The 19,441-nt window shown below is 36.2% G+C and overlaps 2 protein-coding genes across 3 annotated transcripts; one reads left to right on the forward strand and one right to left on the reverse strand.

The window, feature by feature from the left end:
- Positions 1–7,911: 7,911 nt before the first annotated feature.
- Positions 7,912–12,350, reverse strand: LOC124827616 (uncharacterized). Its single transcript, XM_088093486.1, has 8 exons — positions 12,315–12,350; positions 10,755–11,442; positions 10,522–10,601; positions 10,192–10,278; positions 9,435–9,542; positions 8,562–8,615; positions 8,322–8,360; positions 7,912–8,195 (listed from the first exon to the last, which is right to left on the reverse strand). Exons 1-8 carry the CDS (start codon positions 12,348–12,350, stop codon positions 7,971–7,973), a joined length of 1,317 nt encoding a protein of 438 aa, XP_087949612.1. The 3' UTR covers positions 7,912–7,970.
- Positions 11,974–17,874, forward strand: LOC124827615 (G-type lectin S-receptor-like serine/threonine-protein kinase At4g27290). Of its 2 annotated transcripts, XM_088093345.1 has the most exons (8): positions 11,974–13,814; positions 13,931–14,065; positions 14,839–14,996; positions 15,088–15,298; positions 15,444–15,681; positions 15,827–15,977; positions 16,062–16,100; positions 16,182–17,874. In XM_088093345.1, the coding sequence occupies exons 1-8, from the start codon at positions 12,512–12,514 to the stop codon at positions 16,362–16,364; spliced, it is 2,418 nt and encodes an 805-aa protein (XP_087949471.1). In that variant the 5' UTR covers positions 11,974–12,511; the 3' UTR covers positions 16,365–17,874. The 2 variants fall into 2 exon arrangements, with proteins under 2 accessions (XP_087949471.1, XP_047156662.1); XM_047300706.2 differs by having other exon boundaries at positions 11,977–13,814; positions 16,062–17,874.
- Positions 17,875–19,441: the final 1,567 nt, after the last annotated feature.

The following is a 19,441-nucleotide window of genomic DNA, read 5'->3' on the forward strand; positions in this document are numbered from 1 at the left end:
AATTCTTCCCATTGCATATGCTGTTGTTGAGGTAGAAAACAAAGACTCCTGGACTTGGTTCTTGGAGCTTCTCATTGCAGACCTTGGTGGGGAAGCTGTTTGTGGAGCATGTACATTTATTTCAGACCAACAAAAGGTCAGTCACTCATAACAAATGTTAATTACAACCTACATCACAAATAAGTCAGCTGACATGAGTATTTGAAATTGTAGGGACTTTTGCCAGCAATTCAAGATCTTCTACCTGGGGTAGACCAAAGACAATCTAGTATAAATTTAGTTTTGGTCTATGTGTACTTCATGAAGACAAATTTGGTGTAATTTCTATTGAAGAAGTAATATCAGGTTTATTTTCTTATGTTATTGACTGAGTAAGATTGATGAAGTAATATCAGGTTTATTTTCACATGTTATTGACTGAGTAAGATTGATGAAGTAATGATATCAGGTTTCTTTTGTTATGTTAATATCAGGTTTGTTTTGTTATCTTATGCACTAAGTAAGACAAAGTTCATATAAGGTTTTTTTGTTAAATGATAATGAAATCCACTTTTTATTCATGATGTTTAACAAAGTTGCTTTCTGATGTTACCTTTGCACTTCCTTTAACAACAACAACCCATATGAAATTACATTAATCAAATAAGACAGTATTAAGAAGTCAACTTTATATTTAAAACAGGCAGACAACAACATTCCATTCCAAACATCCTTCCAAAGATCAAATTACATTCATATAAACCTACTTTCATCTACTTTCATCAACCAAGTTTCATCAACATTGATATCACAATTACATTACAAACACATGTAACAAACACCATGCCCATTAAAACCTTCATCCTTTTCTCCAAAATAACTACACTTTTCTCCAAACACCCAATTCTCAGCTTTTCACCATCTTTTTCTTCCATCTTCATCACACTTTGTTCCATCTTTTCATCAAACTTCTACCCACTTCTTCATTCCTTGCACTACTGTCTTCTAAATTCACCACATTTTGAGAATCAATTACTTCTTCAGTGCACCACTCAAAAAAGTTGCATCCAACGAAATCTTCACTCTCAACCTGTGGAATAACAAAACACACTCCCTCGTCCCCGAAATCAAAACTCTCACCCTTTGGAAAATCAAAACCATACAATAACTCACAAAACTGCTTCCATTAAACTCACCTTGAAGTTAGGGCAACCCCAAAATCTTTTGCCCTTGTTTTTAGGGGTTCTGGCAACGCAGAAGACTGCAGGCCGCCCACAAAAGCCATTGGGTTTTACACCCAACCTGCTCCCATTACTAGAGCTATTTTGAAAACCCCAACCCATGCATTTGCAAGACGAAGAACAACCAGACATTTCATCACTTCAACACTGCTTCCACAACTCTTCCTAACGAAAACGGAGATGTTAAACACTTTCGAAATCAGGGTTCTCTCTAAATATTAACTTTTACGGCTAACACATCACACATGGCAATTTATTAACACAACATAACACCAATGAAATTTAATAGACAATGCCTCGTCAACTAAAACAGATTACACCTCAGCAAAGGCAAACGACGTTACTGAAAAATTAACGGAGAGAGCTTAATTGACTCATTTTAACAAGTTTAAGGACCCGATTGAGACCGAAAAAACATGATGACCCACTGGAGATTGGCACACAAATATGAGGACCAAAGGAGGGTTTAAACCTAAATTGTTTCATTCTAATATATTTAACTACTATTAACAACTAATATTCAAAATAAAAAATCTTAACAAATTGCCTCCATAGCAAGTCTCTTCACCATATTTCCACAATTTGTAGGTTCGTAAGTTCTTTCTGAAACATCTAGACATGCCTATAAAATTGCAGAACGAATATCAAGTTAAAGCATCATCATTTTTTGCACACCATAACAAAAAAGAAACAAATTAAAATGAATAAAAAACTTACCTCTTTTACAATGGGCAAAGCATCACTTATGCTTTCGCAAGTACCTTGTTTAAATGTTCCACATTCACCTTGTGGATTGCCAAAACTTGAAAACTTTATATTTAAAATGGGATGTCCATGATAGGATAATTCCAAACTCTTGTTCTCATGAGTGTTTCCACAAGCCGACCCAACAACAACGGTTTGAAAATTCACAATTGATGGATTGCCACCAATTTCTGCAAACAAAACCAATGTGTTCACATAGTCTTGAATAAAAGATCGATGAACATGATACCTAGATTAATCCAAACAATGATTGTTAGATACATTATTGTTAGGTTTATAGAAAAAAAGATTTATAAAATTTGATTCCAACCAAATAAATGAATAAAAATTCATAATCTTTGGCACTACAAGATTTCTTGTATAAAAATCAGTTGCATAGTGCTCCATCTGATGACTATCGCTAGAGAAACGTTGTTGATCTAATATTTTTTCGATATATGGCCTTCTCTATGCAGGAGTGTTTGTCTTAATCATTGTTTTTTGTCCCTTACGACTTCAATGGGTCCTTTTTACAACGATGACGCCATTGAACAATAACTTCAAAAAAAAAAATCAAAACAACAAATGTCATAACAAAAATGACATTTTCTTAATGACAACCACTTAATGCTTGACCATGGATGATATTTTCTCAAAATGAGAGTTATTGGATCCTATGAAATCCATGAATCCATCGAGCCTTGTAGTTAACTTATCAAATTGTGACTCGATTAAGTCAATCATAGGTGCCTTGTGCTTTGAACCACGTGAAGATGATGTGCCCCTAGATGGGACGGAAGGCACAAACCGAGTAGCCTCTAGACTATACTTGTTCATAAGCGGAGGGGATGGTGGAGTTGGGCCATTGTACCCTTGAAACACAAGTTCTTCGAGCATGTATTTCATTTGCTCGTTGAGATCAACCTGTAAACAAACTTCTTGCCAAAGACGACGTGCTTGACAAGCTGTCTGCACTTCAATCCCAATAGCCTAATTAACGGCCTAAAGCTTGACCATTAGATCGTAATGTCTAATGGTAGTAACCCTCCACCTAGCCGCAATAGGATTTTCTTGAAATGCAAGATAGAACCAAGTCATAAATAACCAATTGCTTAACATTTGAATAATAAATCAAATTCTATTGGGTCATCACAAACTTCATCCTTCGCTTCAAATTTTCTAGATGTTGCATTCCATGCAAATCCACTAAGTGAGCACAACAAGTCATGAACCTCGCGCCACTTATCCTTCAATACTTTCTACCTATTTTTGACGTTATTTTTTGTAACTGCAATATACCTAAATTGATGAAGATTGTCGACCATATTATTATATGCATGGGTTGTCTAGCTGCAATATACCCGATCTGCAATACACATACCTCTTGAAGACTTTTGAAGCAAGGAATATAACATAATACCAAGGATCTACCACACCAGAAGCACCACAAATTCAGAGAACTACAATGAAAGTCATACATAACCTCCCATCCGCGAAATATCCTCCAACAAGGGACTAACGAAGCCAACAAACAACCACGAGGTGATACCAACCAACCACCAAATCTTTGGCTAGAACCACCACACCAAACTGTCAAATTACCACCCATAACCAAATACAGAACCAATTAACTTCCACCAACCACAAACACAACTTTAAGACCTACATAAATTACAACATATCATACAAGAAATAATCACAAATAAACTTCACCAAAACAAACTAAGACCTAACCTCCACCTCATTGACAAACACTAACTCTAACCTCAAATCCTCCTCCTCCTCCAGATTCAAAACAAATCCTCCTCCTCCACCAGGTTCAGAACGTCCACTACCCTTGAGAAACACATCCATTAGAGCTATAGATTCACCACTAATGTTTGCTTCACACGTTCACCACCAAAACAACCACGTTCACCTCTACCTTCCTTTTGTAACATCTACAATACACAAAAATTGGTTAAACCTACCATTACAAGGTTCATCGCTGCTACATGTAACCTTTTGAAGGTCTTGGAACTGAATACAAGGAGCTTGGAACCAAATACAAGAAGTTGGAATCGAATACAAGGAGTTGGAATTGATTACTCCTCTGCTGGAATCGATTACGATGTGCATCCTTGTGGCCTGAAATCGGATACATGCTCTCTAGAATCAATTCCAGGTGCAAGTGGAATCGATTACCTTGCACTGGAATCGATTCCAACTTCTTCTTCAACCTCCACAATCCTGCAACCTCCATGTTCAAAGTTTTCATCTTCAACCTCTTCACCTTAAACATCAAAACTAAAACCCCAAGCTGCACAAGTTAAAATTTCATGTGTATGGAATGGATGTTATTAACCTTGTTTCGTCTTCAACTAGAAATTGTCTAACTTATATCAAAGAATAATCACACAACAACAACAACACCGAATCATGAACACTCATATCAAAGAAGTCACAACAAGAGTCTCTAGGTTGTACTTCAAAACTCTGGTGAATATTCCAAAGTTTCTCTTTCAACACTCTCGATAGGCAATTCATACTCCAACACCACTCTTTTCACAACCTTATATATGAAGCATGACACTTATTATAAACCAGTAAATGCTACCAACCATACCTACCAAAAAGTGAAAAGTTTTCAAATTAGGCACTATGCAAATCATAAATCTTGTCCTCTTCTATGTAACCGGAGGAATAATTGTGAGTAAGGAATCCTTATGCGTGCTAAAGAAAATCAACACACAATTCAGATAGCTCAACAACTCGTGATAGGGCAACAAAGACATTTCAAATATTATTATTATAGATTTCCTAATCGATTTATCCTTAGTTGGAATCGGTTACAAGGCTTTCATATGAAGGTTGGAATTGATTCTATCTTATTGTAATTATTTATTTCCACTTTTATGTAAGGTAAAAATGATAATTGTACAAGGATTAATTTAACATTTTTTTTAGGTTAAAACCCCTTTGTAGGTCCCTATTAATGTGGGGTTTTACTAGTTACAACCTCGTCTTTTAAGTTTTACCAATTTGGTAATTTATATTGAAAAATTAACTCAATTGGGCCCCTACTGTTAAATCAACTTAACGAGATTAAGTTTTTTATGACTGTGAGGGTGACGTGGACATTTTTTTTGAGACGTGGAGACGTGGCTTGTAGCATTCATGTTCATCTTCCATTAGCATCGTCGCTGCTCACAACCGAGATCGCCACAACGCTATTGCTCCCCTGTCGCATCGTCACCGGGATTCTTCTCTGTCGTCATTGCACAACCTGCAATCAGGAAACAACGAACCCCCGTGGCAACCATTGACGCCATCGTAAGCACCTCTGCAAGATCGCGCCTCCTTGTAGTTCAGATCCAGCAGGACCCATTGTGATGGAAGGAAAAGAAACTTGGAATTTTTTTATTGATTGGTTACGTTATTGGCACCGTTCCAAAAATAATACCCTCGAAAATAGCACCATTGAAACCACCTATTCCAAAGATTACACCAGCATCAAGTCCGAAACCCTCAACCCCCCAAAATCCCTCCACCAAAACCACCAAAAATAGCCCCTATTTCGCTACCACCACTGCCATTATTGCCTACCCCAAAAGTATCCCCAACACCTGCGGAAGCACCAACAACACCAGCATTAGCCAAAAAGGCATCATCACCTGCACACAAAAAGAAAGCGCCAAAACCATCACCTGCACTAACGCCTTCGATTAAAACACCAACCCCAACAGCAGCACCCCAAGATGACATCCCAGAACCTCCTCCTCCTCACAATCTTGATAACCTTTTTTAATTTCAATTTTGTTTTCTGTTTCCCAGAACCTCCTCCTCCTCATATTTTGTTTTTACAATCCGTGGGAGTTTCTTGAGTTTCTTGACTAAGAGGATTGAAGAGAGCCAAAACAGTTTCAACTGTTCTCAAATCATTCTCCTGTCCAGACAACTCTTCCCGGCACACAATTTCCCCAAAGGCTTAAAGGATACACAATCCTGGAAAATGGCCCCACACTGTACATCTTCACCCAACTCTCCTCCAGAAATATCGCATGTATTATTATGATAATGACCATGAATGACCAAAGTAAGCAAATCCCTTCCGATGTCAAATGAAACCACAAATTCAGAATCGATGTTAAAAGCAGACGTCATGGTGGCAAGCCACAATATAGTTCCAGTGATGGCCACGGAGACAATACACAAAAAAGGTTGCAACTTGGCGGCGTCAATTTCCCTCCAAGAGCTGGAGGCTAACGAATAGACCTCGACCCGATCAACCCTAACGTTTTCGAGAATGACCACCTGGTCGTCCGGGGGAAGACGCAATGGAGATTCAGACGATCTTGTAATCGTCAACGAGGGGGCTGAACTCGAATCCGACGTAGTTGAAGGCCAAAATGTTTGTGATGGGACCTTGTCTGATTTGACGGGTGGCCGGGTTGAGGATGGATAGGGCGGTGTTGTGGCAGAGGTAGAGGAGGCCGTTGTAGGAGGCGAGGATCTTGGCGGTGGAGGAAACGATGTGGGAGAGATGGGATTTGTGGATGAGGTCGTGGTGGAGTCAGATGATGCATGTGGAGAAAGGTTTAAAATGTTTCTTTTATAAAATACCACGTAAATGATTATTTAATAAAAAGCCATGTATAAAGTATCCCCACGTCTCAAAAATTTATCCACGTCAATCTCACATGTGATAAAAAACTTAATCTCGTGAAATCAATTTGACAAAACTTATAAAATTATAAGACGAGGATTTAAGTGAAAAACTCGCATGAATTTTAGAAGGAGTTTAACTTTTTTTTAAATCGCTTCAAATCAACAAATTGCGTTGAAACTCTACGAATCCCTCAACTTGTCGCTTTGCCTTGCTTCAAAAAAACATCGTTTATCTCACAATTCTATACGGTCGAGTCATTACACTGACATCATGTCTTTACTCTTGATTGTTTCGTAACAATTTCGATATATTTTAAATTAACTTTTCATGCTCAATAATTAAAAATGAAAATATCTCAATGTTTTTAGAAAAGAAAAATATAAAATTATGAAGTAGGATTACATTACTTTACGAGTTACATTACTTTAGGAGTAATTCAATGTACTCACTTTTCATTTTTACAGTATTTAATTATTTTAATAATTTGGTTTAAGAAAAAAATATAAAAACCAGAAACCCTTTTTAAAGAATATTTTTTTTTAATTATTCATTTTGTATAAGTGCTCCTTTGATCTTGATATATGCAATATTGACTTGTGAGTTCCTTCAATGCTTCTTTTGTCCACTCTCTGAAGTAAGCAATAGATAGATTTAAATCTCTCTGCTACTGACTATAGAGTACACAGAAAGGTTGAACTTTTCCAAAACAATGACCGTACTTACTGCAACGGTTTCTGTTCATTGGTCCTTCACACAATTAATGCAATGAAATTTTCTTCATCAATTTTTAATTGTAAAATCAATTTTAAAAGCTTAAAAATGTTCTTACCACTAGTGGAAAAATGACATTTTATAACGTACAAAAATGATCTTTTATAACGTAGTTACTGGGGACATAGTTCTGGGCGATATAGTAAGTCTGCGCATTTTATAACGTAGCAGAAATTTACGTTATAATATGTTGAACATATTATAACGTAGTTTCTAAAATCCGTCATAATATGCGTAGTTTATTATGACAAATTTTCGTTTGTCCGTTATAATAAGTGGAAGGTAACATGACGTAAAAATTTTTGTACGTTATAATATGTGATTTATTATTACGTATATATTTTTGTACGTTATAATATGTGATCAACGTATCATGACGTACATGGTTTAGTACGTTATAATATATGTTTTTTTTTAAAAAAAAAAATTAATTATTACATTTAAAAATTATAATAATATACTTGTATTATCATCTTATTCCATCAATTTATAGTTAATATAGCTTCAAATAAAAATATTTAATGAAACTAACAAAATAAAATTCATTTCAAACATTAAATAGTGTAATATTTAATACATCATTTATATTATACATATTTAAATGATTCATATACACTTGTGTTAAATGATTCAGTAGTAGTTGATTCACATCGTCTACCCATGAACAAATCTCTACTCATTGACAACAATTTGCATCCCAAACAAATGCCCAGAAATGGAACACTATGTTCTCGGGCATACTTAGTCGCAAGAATTTTCCCTTGCATTCCTCCATCACCAAAACCTCTTGGAACTAGAACACCATCAACGCCCTGCAAAATAAGTCCAATTACAGAAAACCAATAAATAATATATCACTATATGAGATTTTAACATATATATCAATATTAAAGATCTGAAAATGGAATAAATATGTTTAGTCTAAATAGTAGGAATACCTTTAAAAGATTCCATGCAACTTTATATGCCTCAGGATCCTGCAGCAATATATTTTAATCAATCGTCAGAGGGTTGCAATATATTTTATATCCAAACACTTTAGGATAAATTCAAAGCAAAAGGTTTAGGATATTGCATGAACTTAAACCACTTAAAATGCAAAAGTATGAAATTCAATTTTAAAAGAAAAAAGAAAAAAAGAAAACCATCAAAACCATGAAATTAACAAATTAAACTACATAAATACGGTTCCAGCTGCAGTGCTTCAATAAAAGGCATGGACTCAATATCCCCTGCATGAAAGAAAAGTCATTGTAAATTAGTTGCTTTAAAATATAGCCGATCCCACCACCAAGTGAGAAGAAACTTGGTGGTTGCCTTAGAATATAGTATTAAAAATATGGATATGAATATTATTTTCTCCCACTGTTTGCTAAGTATAATTCATTTTTAATTTTTAGTTTTCAATTTCCATCTAACCCATAATCTTTAGAATTAAATATGGGAAAAAATTGAATGGATATAGAAATATAATATTGAAAAAGTTATATCTTAATTTAGAATAATTGAATGGATATCGAAATATAATATTAAATCTAGCAGCCAAAATAATTTAAAAAAAAGCTTTTCCTATAACATAAAATGAAAGGCCAAAAACTTTGTCCCATAGTTAATAGATAATTTTATAAATCACACACTGATAGATCCTGATCAACTACCATCACACATTCAGAACAGGGTTAGTAACAAAGTCATCAAACAGAAAAGCCACCATTAAAAGGCATGAAAGACGAAACCTGTTTTGTAGAGTTAAACCTACAAGTTACTAAAGGAAAAATGCAAATGTAAACTAAGTTACTTGGCTGACATTAAATGAAAACTTTAATTCAAGTAGAATGAGTTAGTAGTATACGGGAAAGAAATGTTATGAATGAAAGAAGTGAGGAAAGATACTATTAGAGACCAAAGAGAATCCATTGATACAATAGATTACATTTCAAACCATAAAATAATATGCACACAGATGACTCAGGATTTTCAGAAAAAGCTTTCAGCTAAGTTAATAACTAAATGTTCCAACAATCTATCAGTACAATAAGGTTGATAGATACCTGAGTCAGGTGTGCCCATGCTTCAAGAAAATTTCTATCAATTTGAAGTGATTTTAGATGTGCATCCTCAGCTTTCTTATATTCACCAATTGAAGATAATGCTAAACCCTGTAAAAGAAAGTGTTTACTCAGAAAAATAATAAAGCGATTCAAGTGAGATCTTACTTAAGTGTTATGTGTGCAAGAAAATCATTTATAATAAAAAGTGATTCAAGTGAGATCTTACTTAAGTAACTGAAAATTTCAATCACCTTCTTTTCAACTATATATATAATAAGATCACTAGTCAAACAGTTCCTTAACATGGCTCTACATAAGTCTTGACAACTGCACTAGTTTTGCTTAAACAATACATATTTGACCCAAGTGTTAATGCCTAAACCAAATCAAGTTTCTACTCCTTATAAGTCAAATCAAACATAAGTAAAAACCAGATTTCAAGATCATTTCATTTTCTGTACCAGAAGAGATCCATTTCATTAAGGGTGGGTGTCAATGGGACATACCTAACATGAAGCATTGATTAACTAAAATACCCAGGTTAAAAAATAAATAAATAAATTCCAATCAGCAATGCGAATTGGGTAAACTTCAAAAAAATTTACAAATACTAAGATCGAGTAAGCCACCCCACCTCAACAAACTCCCCCAAGGCTGCCCGAGCTTGACCTCTCCTCTTTCATAATCTCCTCTTCTCTCCTTCTCAATAACAAACTATAAACATCCAAAACAAAACAATTAGAAACATCTGGCTCACCTGATACATTTTTCTAGTAGTGATGTTATTGTCGCCAGTTAATTTAATGTCCAAAAATCGTTCGTAGTTCCCAAGATCAAGTTCAAGCTTCCACAAACAAAAAAAATAATGAAAATGGCAATCTAAAACTTCAGAGGAAAACAAACTGCAGATATCCTCTTTTACTACGACTCAAAAAGTTTTAGCTTGCACTTATGAAGTAAAATGAGAAAATGAAAAGAGCAGGGGAAAGTATAACATAACATACAACCTCAACCTTCCATTGAATTTAGAAGGAAATAAAAAATCTAATGACTGTCATCTTGTTGTAGAAAATTTTCATTTGCTTACCTCTCCGCTATCATCTAAGACGAAAACCTCCGCATGCTCGAAAGGAGACATTGTCCCCGCATCAGTGTTCAAGTAGGGGTCTGCAAATGATGGAAAAATTAAAACAAAGATAAAAACAGTGAAAATAGCATTCATTACTTTACATAATATGATAATAAAAGCAAACATGTTTTATTAAAATTTCTATAAATATGAAAACTAAATTAACAGGGTAAAGAGGGGAAAAGTGTTACAGAGAAGAATGTGAACTATAACTACGGTTGGAAGAGCAGCTCTGAGAAGATGACTGTAGGTGCGACGCGAATCCTCGAAGCTTCTTCCAAAGAGAAGACGTAGCGAAAATATGACAAAAACTCGAAGAAGAACATGAAACAAAGGATTAAACTTGATAGAAACCCTAGAAGAAGAAGGAAACCTATTTTGGACCGATTGATCGGTGTAAATCAAAGTTGAATCGATGGAAAATGTTTCTAATGGTGAAAACAAGGTTTTAATCGGTGGAATCGAAGGGAAATGGTGAAAAGGAGAAGAAACCCCAACAGAGGGTTTAGCTCTATGAATGATTCGGTGAAAAATGAAGGATAGAGGAAATAGAGATGATTCTGTGAGTGAAGAAGCCTTGCCGTGATGATGAACGACGTGCGACGAGGAGATGTCTCTCGAGAAGGAAGACGCCAGGAAACCGAAATGGAGAGAAATGAGAGTGAGGCTCTCTGATGTGAGAAATGAAAGTGCTCTCTCGAATGCGCGAGAGGAAATGAAATGAGACCTCCAAGCGTGACAGCGAGCGAAGGAATACGCTCCACAACGTGGCTGAAGTTCTGAAAATGATGTGGCTGATGACGGAGATGCCGAGAAATGCAAGTGAGAGGGATGAGACGAATAGCGGAAGAAAAGAATGAGAGTGAACTTGAACGAAATCTAGCGAGAGGGAAATGTGAAAAATTAAAGAGGAAGAGATATTATAATTGATTTCTAAAACTCCGTTATAATACATCAATAATAGGTTTTGAATTTATTTACAAGTTTACCACCGCATTTTATATTATAACTGATTTTTAAAACTACGTTATAATATGTTTGACACTTATTTACAAGTTTGTCACCGCGTTTCATATTATAACTGATTTACAAAACTACGTTATAATATGTCCTATTTTTATTACCATCTTGCCACCGGTCAACCTAGTATGACGGATAATTTTTATACGTTATAATAGCTTCGTTATAGAAAGGTATTTTTCCACTAGTGTACAAATAGTTATTTTATTTTATTTTTCTTTTCATGTATTAAAAAAATATAAATACAATTGACTGATACTGACTTGTATACAGAAAACAAATAAGTGAGACAGAGGCCCCAACAAAGCATTTTAACAGATACAGATAGAAATATTTCTTATAAGTTTTGGGCCACAGAAGAAAAGTCTTCTCTTTGAGATAGGGACTTTGGCTATGGAGTCTTAAGTTTGTAGACTTTTCCTTAAAGCAGTGTTTCAACGGAAGCTGCCCTTTGCAAATTGTTCATTCAGAATTTCTTACTCTTCTGTTCTCCAATAATGTGTCTGTTAGTGTTCAACGTTGTTTCAAAGAAATTGCACCGGCTTCTTCAAGTCTACTGCTTCCTACTTCTATAATTTTTCCCAACCACCCTTAACAAACCACCACTTCGTGATTTCACTATGAAAGTAACATAATGTAAACTTTTTCCACAACCAACCTCTAAGGTCGCATTTATTATTACTCAATCAATTCTATTTATTTGTGGAATGAAAATCACATAAAGAAGTAACATTTTCCATCCAGATACCGTGATGCATCATGTTCATTCCTGTGTTCACATTTCACTCAATTCAGTTTTTTCATAGGGTGCCAATAACATCGTTGCAAAAGCCTAAGCAATTTACAATCCAGGTTTTTTATTCCTTTGGTTTATCAATCACTGTATATTTATGTAGCTGAAGAGCATAGTTCTTGAGATGTTATAAACATGAAGAACCTAATGTCTTTAATGAGAATCATTTTTCTGTGTTATCATATGCTTCTCTGTCTTTGTGAAATTTCCTTGGCACTTGACTCCATTTCTCAAGACCTGTCTCTAAGTGATGATGTTGATAACACCACCTTGGTTTCGAAAGATGGAACCTTCGAACTTGGATTCTTCACCCCAGGAAATTCCCAGAAACGTTACCTGGGGGTTTGGTACAGGAAAATCCCTATTCAAACTGTGGTTTGGGTTGCAAACAGGCTCAATCCGATCAATGATTCATCTGGCATCTTGAGGATGAACACCAGCAGTGGGAACCTTGTCCTCACACAGGATGACAAAGTTGTTTGGACTACAACCTCTTTGAAAAAAGCAGAAAGCCCAGTAGCCCTTCTCTTGGATTCTGGCAATCTTGTGATAAGAGATGAGAAAGATGCAAACATTGAGGCCTACTTGTGGCAGAGCTTTGACTACCCTACTGATACCTTCTTACCAGAAATGAAGTTTGGTTGGGACTTGAGAACTGGTCTCAATAGGAAGATAACAGCTTGGAAGAGTCCTGATGATCCATCTCCCAGTGACTTCTCTTTTGGTATGGTGCTCAACAGCTATCCCGAAGCATACATGATGAAGGGTAACGAAAAGTTCTACCGAAGTGGACCATGGAATGGCTTGCATTCAAGTGGTTCACCACATGTTAGGGCCAACCCCATTTATGACTTCAGGTTTGTTTTCAACGAAGCTGAAGTTTACTACACATATAGCCTCAAGAACTCCTCTGTGATCTCGAGGTTGGTGCTGAATGCAACAAGCTATGTTCGCAGACGGTATGTCTGGATTGAATCAAAGCAAATATGGGAGGTCTACACTTCAGTGCCACTGGACTTATGTGACAGTTATTCCCTTTGTGGAGCTAATGCAAATTGTGTTATATCAGATTCACCTGTGTGCCAATGTTTGGAAGGGTTCAAACCTAAGTACCCTCAAGCATGGAACTCAATGGATTGGTCTCATGGATGTGTCCGCAATAAGGAATTAAGCTGTGAGAACAAACACAAGGATGAATTTATCAAACTGCCTGAGATGAAAACGCCTGACACTACACATAGTTGGCTAGATCAGACAATTGGGCTAGAGGAATGCAGAGCTAAGTGCTTGGATAACTGTTCCTGTATGGCTTATGCAAATTCAGATATCAGTGGACAAGGAAGTGGTTGTGCCATGTGGTTTGGTGATCTCCTTGATATGAGACAGTTTTCAGATGGAGGCCAGGAAGTATATGTTCGAGTGGATGCTTCAGAATTAGGTAGGAACTAAACTTTGCCACCTTTTAGTCCTTCAACTAAATTTCTTAGCTAGGCTAGATTTTCATCTGGGAATACTTATACCAACTTCTGTAAATTTGTGATCACATTCAATTAGAACACACCAGTAAGAGCCACAAGAAGGGAAGAGTCTTGGCTGCAGTGACAGTTTCTTTAGCCGTGGCAACAGTTTCTGGTATTCTAGTAATACTTGGCTTGTGTTATAGAAAGAAATCGCGCGCCAATGTGAAAGGTAAAATTCACATTTCTGCTCCTCTTCTCATGAGGGGAAAAACGGTATCTGAATTTCCTAGTAATGTTGTAGTATTGCATTAGATGTATGCACATATTATTTCCCAGCCATGCAGTGATCCACATCAAAAGCCGTAGAAAGTAAACAGTGTACAGGTTCCACTATTACCAATTTGGTTCACCTTCCTTGGTCAATATTTTCTTGCTAAACGAGAAGTTTGAGGAATTCAATTTGAAATAAGAGGTAAAAAAGACATACGAATGTTGAGAAGTCATGGAATGATTTTTTTTTCAGAAATGTTTTATGAGGGAGAGATTACATAACATGACTTAAGTCCAATTCGAGATTGATGTCACTTTTAATGTAAAACATTAAGACAATAAATGTATAAATATTTTTTTATATGATTTTCAATTTTGTCATCATATTTACGCTGACCTTTTTCTAAATTTTGTCTGCCTAATATGTTGTGAATATGTTGTGTTCCTAATACTTATGCCAACTTCTGCAAATTAAGTTAAAATTGAAACACTTTTCTGCGCATGCTTTCCTAATTCCTTGCACCCACTTGGAGTTACTAGCTCTCTCATTTCCTTTTTATTTCTTGGCATTTGGGGGGAGAGTGGGGATTAAGTGGGATTACTCAAACTAGGATGTAGAATTTCTTCATTGTATGAAAAGATGAAATTTCATTTCTTTCAAAAATTGAAAGACACTTTCTGAAATGCTTGTCAGTTATCACAATCTAAAACCACCCACTTATACTTTGTCAGAGAGATCAGACTTCAGTATCAAATCATATCAAAACAGTGCAATGGAAGTGGGTGATATGGACCTACCAGTTTTTGACTTGTCAACTATAGCCAAAGCCACTAACAACTTTACACTCAAGAACAAAATTGGAGAAGGTGGATTTGGATCTGTATACAGGGTAATTTGCTTATAGATTATCATGACCTAAAGAATTGGAAGATAGAATGAAATTTTCTATCTCATGATCATTTGAAAATTAAAATTTTCAGGGAACACTAGCAGATGGACTGGAAATTGCTGTGAAGAGACTTTCACAAAGTTCAGGACAAGGATTGACTGAATTTAAGAACGAAGTAAAATTGATTGCAAAACTCCAACACCGCAATCTTGTAAAGCTTCTTGGATGTTGCCTTGAAGAAGAGGAAAAAATGTTGGTTTATGAGTACATGATAAATGGCAGCCTGAACTCATTTATTTTTGGTATGGATCCAAGGAAGGAATTGTATATTTAAGTAGTTCAGATTAATATCATGATAGATTATCCCCTAAACAATTTTCACACTAGAATATCTTTTAACAGCATATAATCAAATTGATTTTGTTGTCTGATGGAAAAATCTGGCAGATCAGGAAAAGAGTGAGTTACTAGACTGGTCAAAGCGCTTCAACATTATATGTGGAATTACCAAGGGCCTTCTCTACCTTCATCAGGATTCCAGGCTAAGGATTATTCATAGAGATCTCAAAGCAAGTAATGTTTTACTTGATAATGAGTTGAACCCCAAAATTTCAGATTTTGGCATGGCTAGAATATTTGGTGGAGATCAGAAAGAAGGAAACACTGGGAGAATAGTTGGTACTTAGTAAGTGAATAAATGTTCTTCCAGTCAAGCTGAATTCATGACATCTACTTTATCCTAGTTAAGAGATTCACTGCATCAGAATAAATGTTAAGAGTTTCCATTCGAGTAACGAATTAACAGTTTTCATGTAAAACATGTTCTGCAGTGGCTACATGGCACCAGAATATGCAACTGATGGGCTATTTTCAGTGAAATCTGATGTTTTCAGCTTTGGAGTTTTATTGATGGAGATTATATCTGGGAAGAGAAGCAGAGGGTATTACAATCAGAACCACACCCAAAATCTCATAGGCCATGTAAGTAATTAGAGACAAATTGCAAACTCACATGCATCAAACAGGCCTGTATCCTTTATGACAAGTAATTTTAATGTCTTTCAGGCATGGGAACTCTGGAAAAAAGGAAGACCACTAGAACTGGTTGATAAAAGCATAGAAAAGTCCATTTTTCAATCACAGATATTGCGTTGCATTCATGTTAGTCTCTTGTGTGTTCAACAGAATCCAGATGATAGGCCTGGAATGTCTAGTGTGCTCTTGATGTTAGTGAGTGAGGTTGAATTGCCTGAGCCAAAGCAACCAGGATTCTTTGGTAAATATTCAGGTGAAGGAGACTCCTCTACAAGCAAGCAGCAACAAAGTTCAACAAACGAAATAACCATTACCTTATTAGAAGCCCGTTGATAATATTTGCTTGTCACATTCATCATCTAACTTGTATAGATACATAACATTTTGTATCATTAGAAATTAACTCTAGGTCATGGACTATATTCACTCTTTCTCTCCCTTCTTCCTTCTGAGTGAAGTTCTCTTCTAAACATACTAATATTGAATGGGAACACTGAAAGCTTGGTAGCCCTTAATGAGCTGAAAATATGACATCACAAGAAAACAATAAAAAGGTCACAAAAGTAACCAAGAAATCAAATCATGGTTTGTGAGTTGAGTGATACACTTTTGAGTGCTTGAGTGAAACACTTCCCTTGGTAAGGAGTAGTTCTTTGAATTTCTGACTGCATCTTTGCTTGGTTGATTGATCATCCTTAAGGATATCATCTATTGAAGTATATGAGCATCACATTGAGTTTGATTGAATTAAGGCATCTGTACATCTTGACTGACATTTGTATGCTGAGCTGATAAAAGTGATATCTTGTCCTGGAAGAAAAAAAGTTTTGAAAAATGTTGAGTCATTGTAGTCATTATTATGAAAAGCTGAGTTACAATCTGTTTCGCTTGAGGACAAGCAAAGTTCTAATTTTGTGGTTATGATAACGGTTGAAAATACCGTTATTGTGATGTAATTTTGATACTAAATGCACCCTTTTCTGCTTAGAAACTTGCTTGAAATCATGTTTTCCTATTAAGTTGTGTGAATAAGAGAGTTGAGGTTCAATTTAATGATTTTATGACTAATTCTCCTTATTTTGGTTGAAAATGAGATAATATGGAAAACAGGGATTAAGTGAAAAGGAGATGGAGCTTAGAAAGGACTGGAAAAACACTAGAAGGGAGGGATGCTCGAAGCTTGGGCGCCTTCTTTGAAGGCTTGAGCGCAGAAGAGTGTCGTTCACCGCCCGGACGCCCCTTTTTAGGCGCTTGAGTGCTAGAAGCACGAAGCTTGGGCGTCATCTCTGAGGCTTGGGTGTAGAAGAGTACCGCTCATCGCCCGAGCGACCTTTTTGGGCGCTTGAGCGCCAGATGCACGATGCTTGGGCGTCATCTCTGAGGCTTGGGCGCAGAAGAGTGTCGCTCACCGCCCGGGCGCCCCTTTTTGGGCGCTTAAGCGCCGAAAGCATGAAGCTTGGGCGTCATCTAGAAGGCTTAAGCGTGAAGGACCACTGCTCACCGCCCGGGAACCCTAAGTGGGGCGCTTGAGCGTCAAAGACACGGGCTTAGGCTTTGTTTATGTTCTGTCTTTGCTCTATTTAAAGAACGTAGACGTTCTAGGTTTTGTATCTCTGGCTGGAGCAGCACAACAACAAACTCTTCCACTCTCTGAAGGCGGATTTGGATGCGGGAGCGTCCATCCTCTACTTTTAGGGTTTTTCTATCTCATGGTTTTCCATTATTCATCTAGTTTCATCATGTCTATGGTGAACTAAACTCTATTTGTTGTTGGGGGATGATGTAACCTTGTGAACTCTCATGTATTAGAATTGATTCTTAATAACACATGTTTTTTCATTAATTGTTAGAGTAATTCACCTGTGCTTATTACATGCTTTATTTAACTCATTCATAGCATGATGTATGAATTGCATGAGTGCCAGGAGGTTCCTTACAATTCAGGTTCTTGTTGAATTCTTCCAAGAATAATACTTCTCAAGGATGAGGGTATGAGTCTTGGTCGTTTTAAAGCTCTTGATCTTCACATCTAATTGCTAGGAATGCTAGGAATTGCATGAACTAGTGATTAGGGACATGCTTATTTCGCCGAGGGATCGAGTTTAAGTTATTTAGTGAGTGACGTTGACATTAATGCATAAATGATAACGGTTGAAAAATCGTTATTTTTATACTTAATTTTGATATTAAAAACAACCTTTATGACTTAGAAACTAGCTTGGAATCATGTTTTTACTTAAGTTTTGGAAATAAGAGAGTTGGATGAGTTTTATGCTTTGTTTTCCTTGTTTTGGCAGGAATTAAGATGAATTAGATGAAAGAAGTTGAAGTAGTAAGGAGTTGGACTCAGGAAAGGAAGTAAAAGTGCACAAAAAAGAGTCGCAATCACCGCTAAGCGTAACTTTTGCCGCTGTGCGACATTCTGAAGTACCGTAGTCACCGTTGAGGGCCAAAACTTCAGTTGAGCGTCATCTTGAAGAGTCGCACTTACCGCTGAGCGCCAAAAGTGTCGCTGAGCGCCATTTAATTGGGCTTGGGCCTATTTTCGGTAATTTTTAATAAACTATATAAGGGTTTAGTCGACCTAGGGTTGGTATCTTTGGACAGAAAGAGGCGAAATCACACTTTCTTCACCCCTTGGAGGCGGGTTTTGGATGCGGAAGCTCCTTTCTTCAAATTCTAGGGTTCTATCTTTCATTCTTTCATTGTTTTTCATCTAGTTTCACCATGTCTATGGTGAACTAAACGTCCATTGTTGTTGGGGAACCGATGTAATCCTTTGAAACTCTCATGTATTGAATTGGTTCTATATTTTATATGCTTTGCTTCATTAATTGTTAGGGTTTTTCCTCTTTACTCTATGCATGCTTTGTTTAACTCATTCAATTGCATGATCATTGATGTTATCTATATGGACACATATAGGTAAATCTAGAATTGGGGAAATTCTCCCGGAAGCAATATTACCTAGACATAGGAATAGGAGGATCGGTTACCTTTAAGCTTCTATGCGAATGTATCCATGAATAATTGCTAAGGAGACAAGACATTGTAAACAAGTGATTAGGAGTAGGCTTTCTTCACCAAGACATCAGGTTTAATGTAAATTAGAAAGTGACATTAACATTAATGAAGAAAGTTGAATTCATGAATAATAGAGTGGATAGGATAAGTCGGAAACCCCAAAAACATAATCATTCATATTTTATATCAATCTTTTTTGCTTCTTTCAATCCAATTGATCAAAACTTGCATTCATGTTTATTTTCCGCAATTCAAACACAATGATTTTGTTTACAAGTCTAATTTAATCAAGAAATCACATAACTGTCTAGGCCGTGAGTCTTTTGGGAAACGATATTTGGTCTTACCACTTTATTATTACCTGATACAATTCGATACACTTGTTG

The sequence above is a fragment of the Vigna umbellata genome, chromosome 6, assembly GCF_029865625.1.
Source record: "Vigna umbellata cultivar VRB3 chromosome 6, Vumbellata_1.0, whole genome shotgun sequence".
NCBI lineage: Eukaryota > Viridiplantae > Streptophyta > Magnoliopsida > Fabales > Fabaceae > Vigna > Vigna umbellata.

Coding starts and splice junctions, on each gene's coding strand:
- LOC124827616 (XM_088093486.1), bottom strand. CDS start 12,350: ATGAACATGATGCATCACGGTATCTGGATGGAAAAT. Junction 10,602..10,754: donor TATAGTTCACATTCTTCTCT/GTAACACTTTTC, acceptor CATCATTTGCAG/ACCCCTACTTGAACACTGAT. Junction 10,279..10,521: donor TCTTAGATGATAGCGGAGAG/GTAAGCAAATGA, acceptor TGTTTGTGGAAG/CTTGAACTTGATCTTGGGAA.
- LOC124827615 (XM_047300706.2), top strand. CDS start 12,512: ATGAAGAACCTAATGTCTTTAATGAGAATCATTTTTCTGTGTTATCAT. Junction 13,815..13,930: donor AGTGGATGCTTCAGAATTAG/GTAGGAACTAAA, acceptor ACATTCAATTAG/AACACACCAGTAAGAGCCAC. Junction 14,997..15,087: donor GATTTGGATCTGTATACAGG/GTAATTTGCTTA, acceptor TAAAATTTTCAG/GGAACACTAGCAGATGGACT.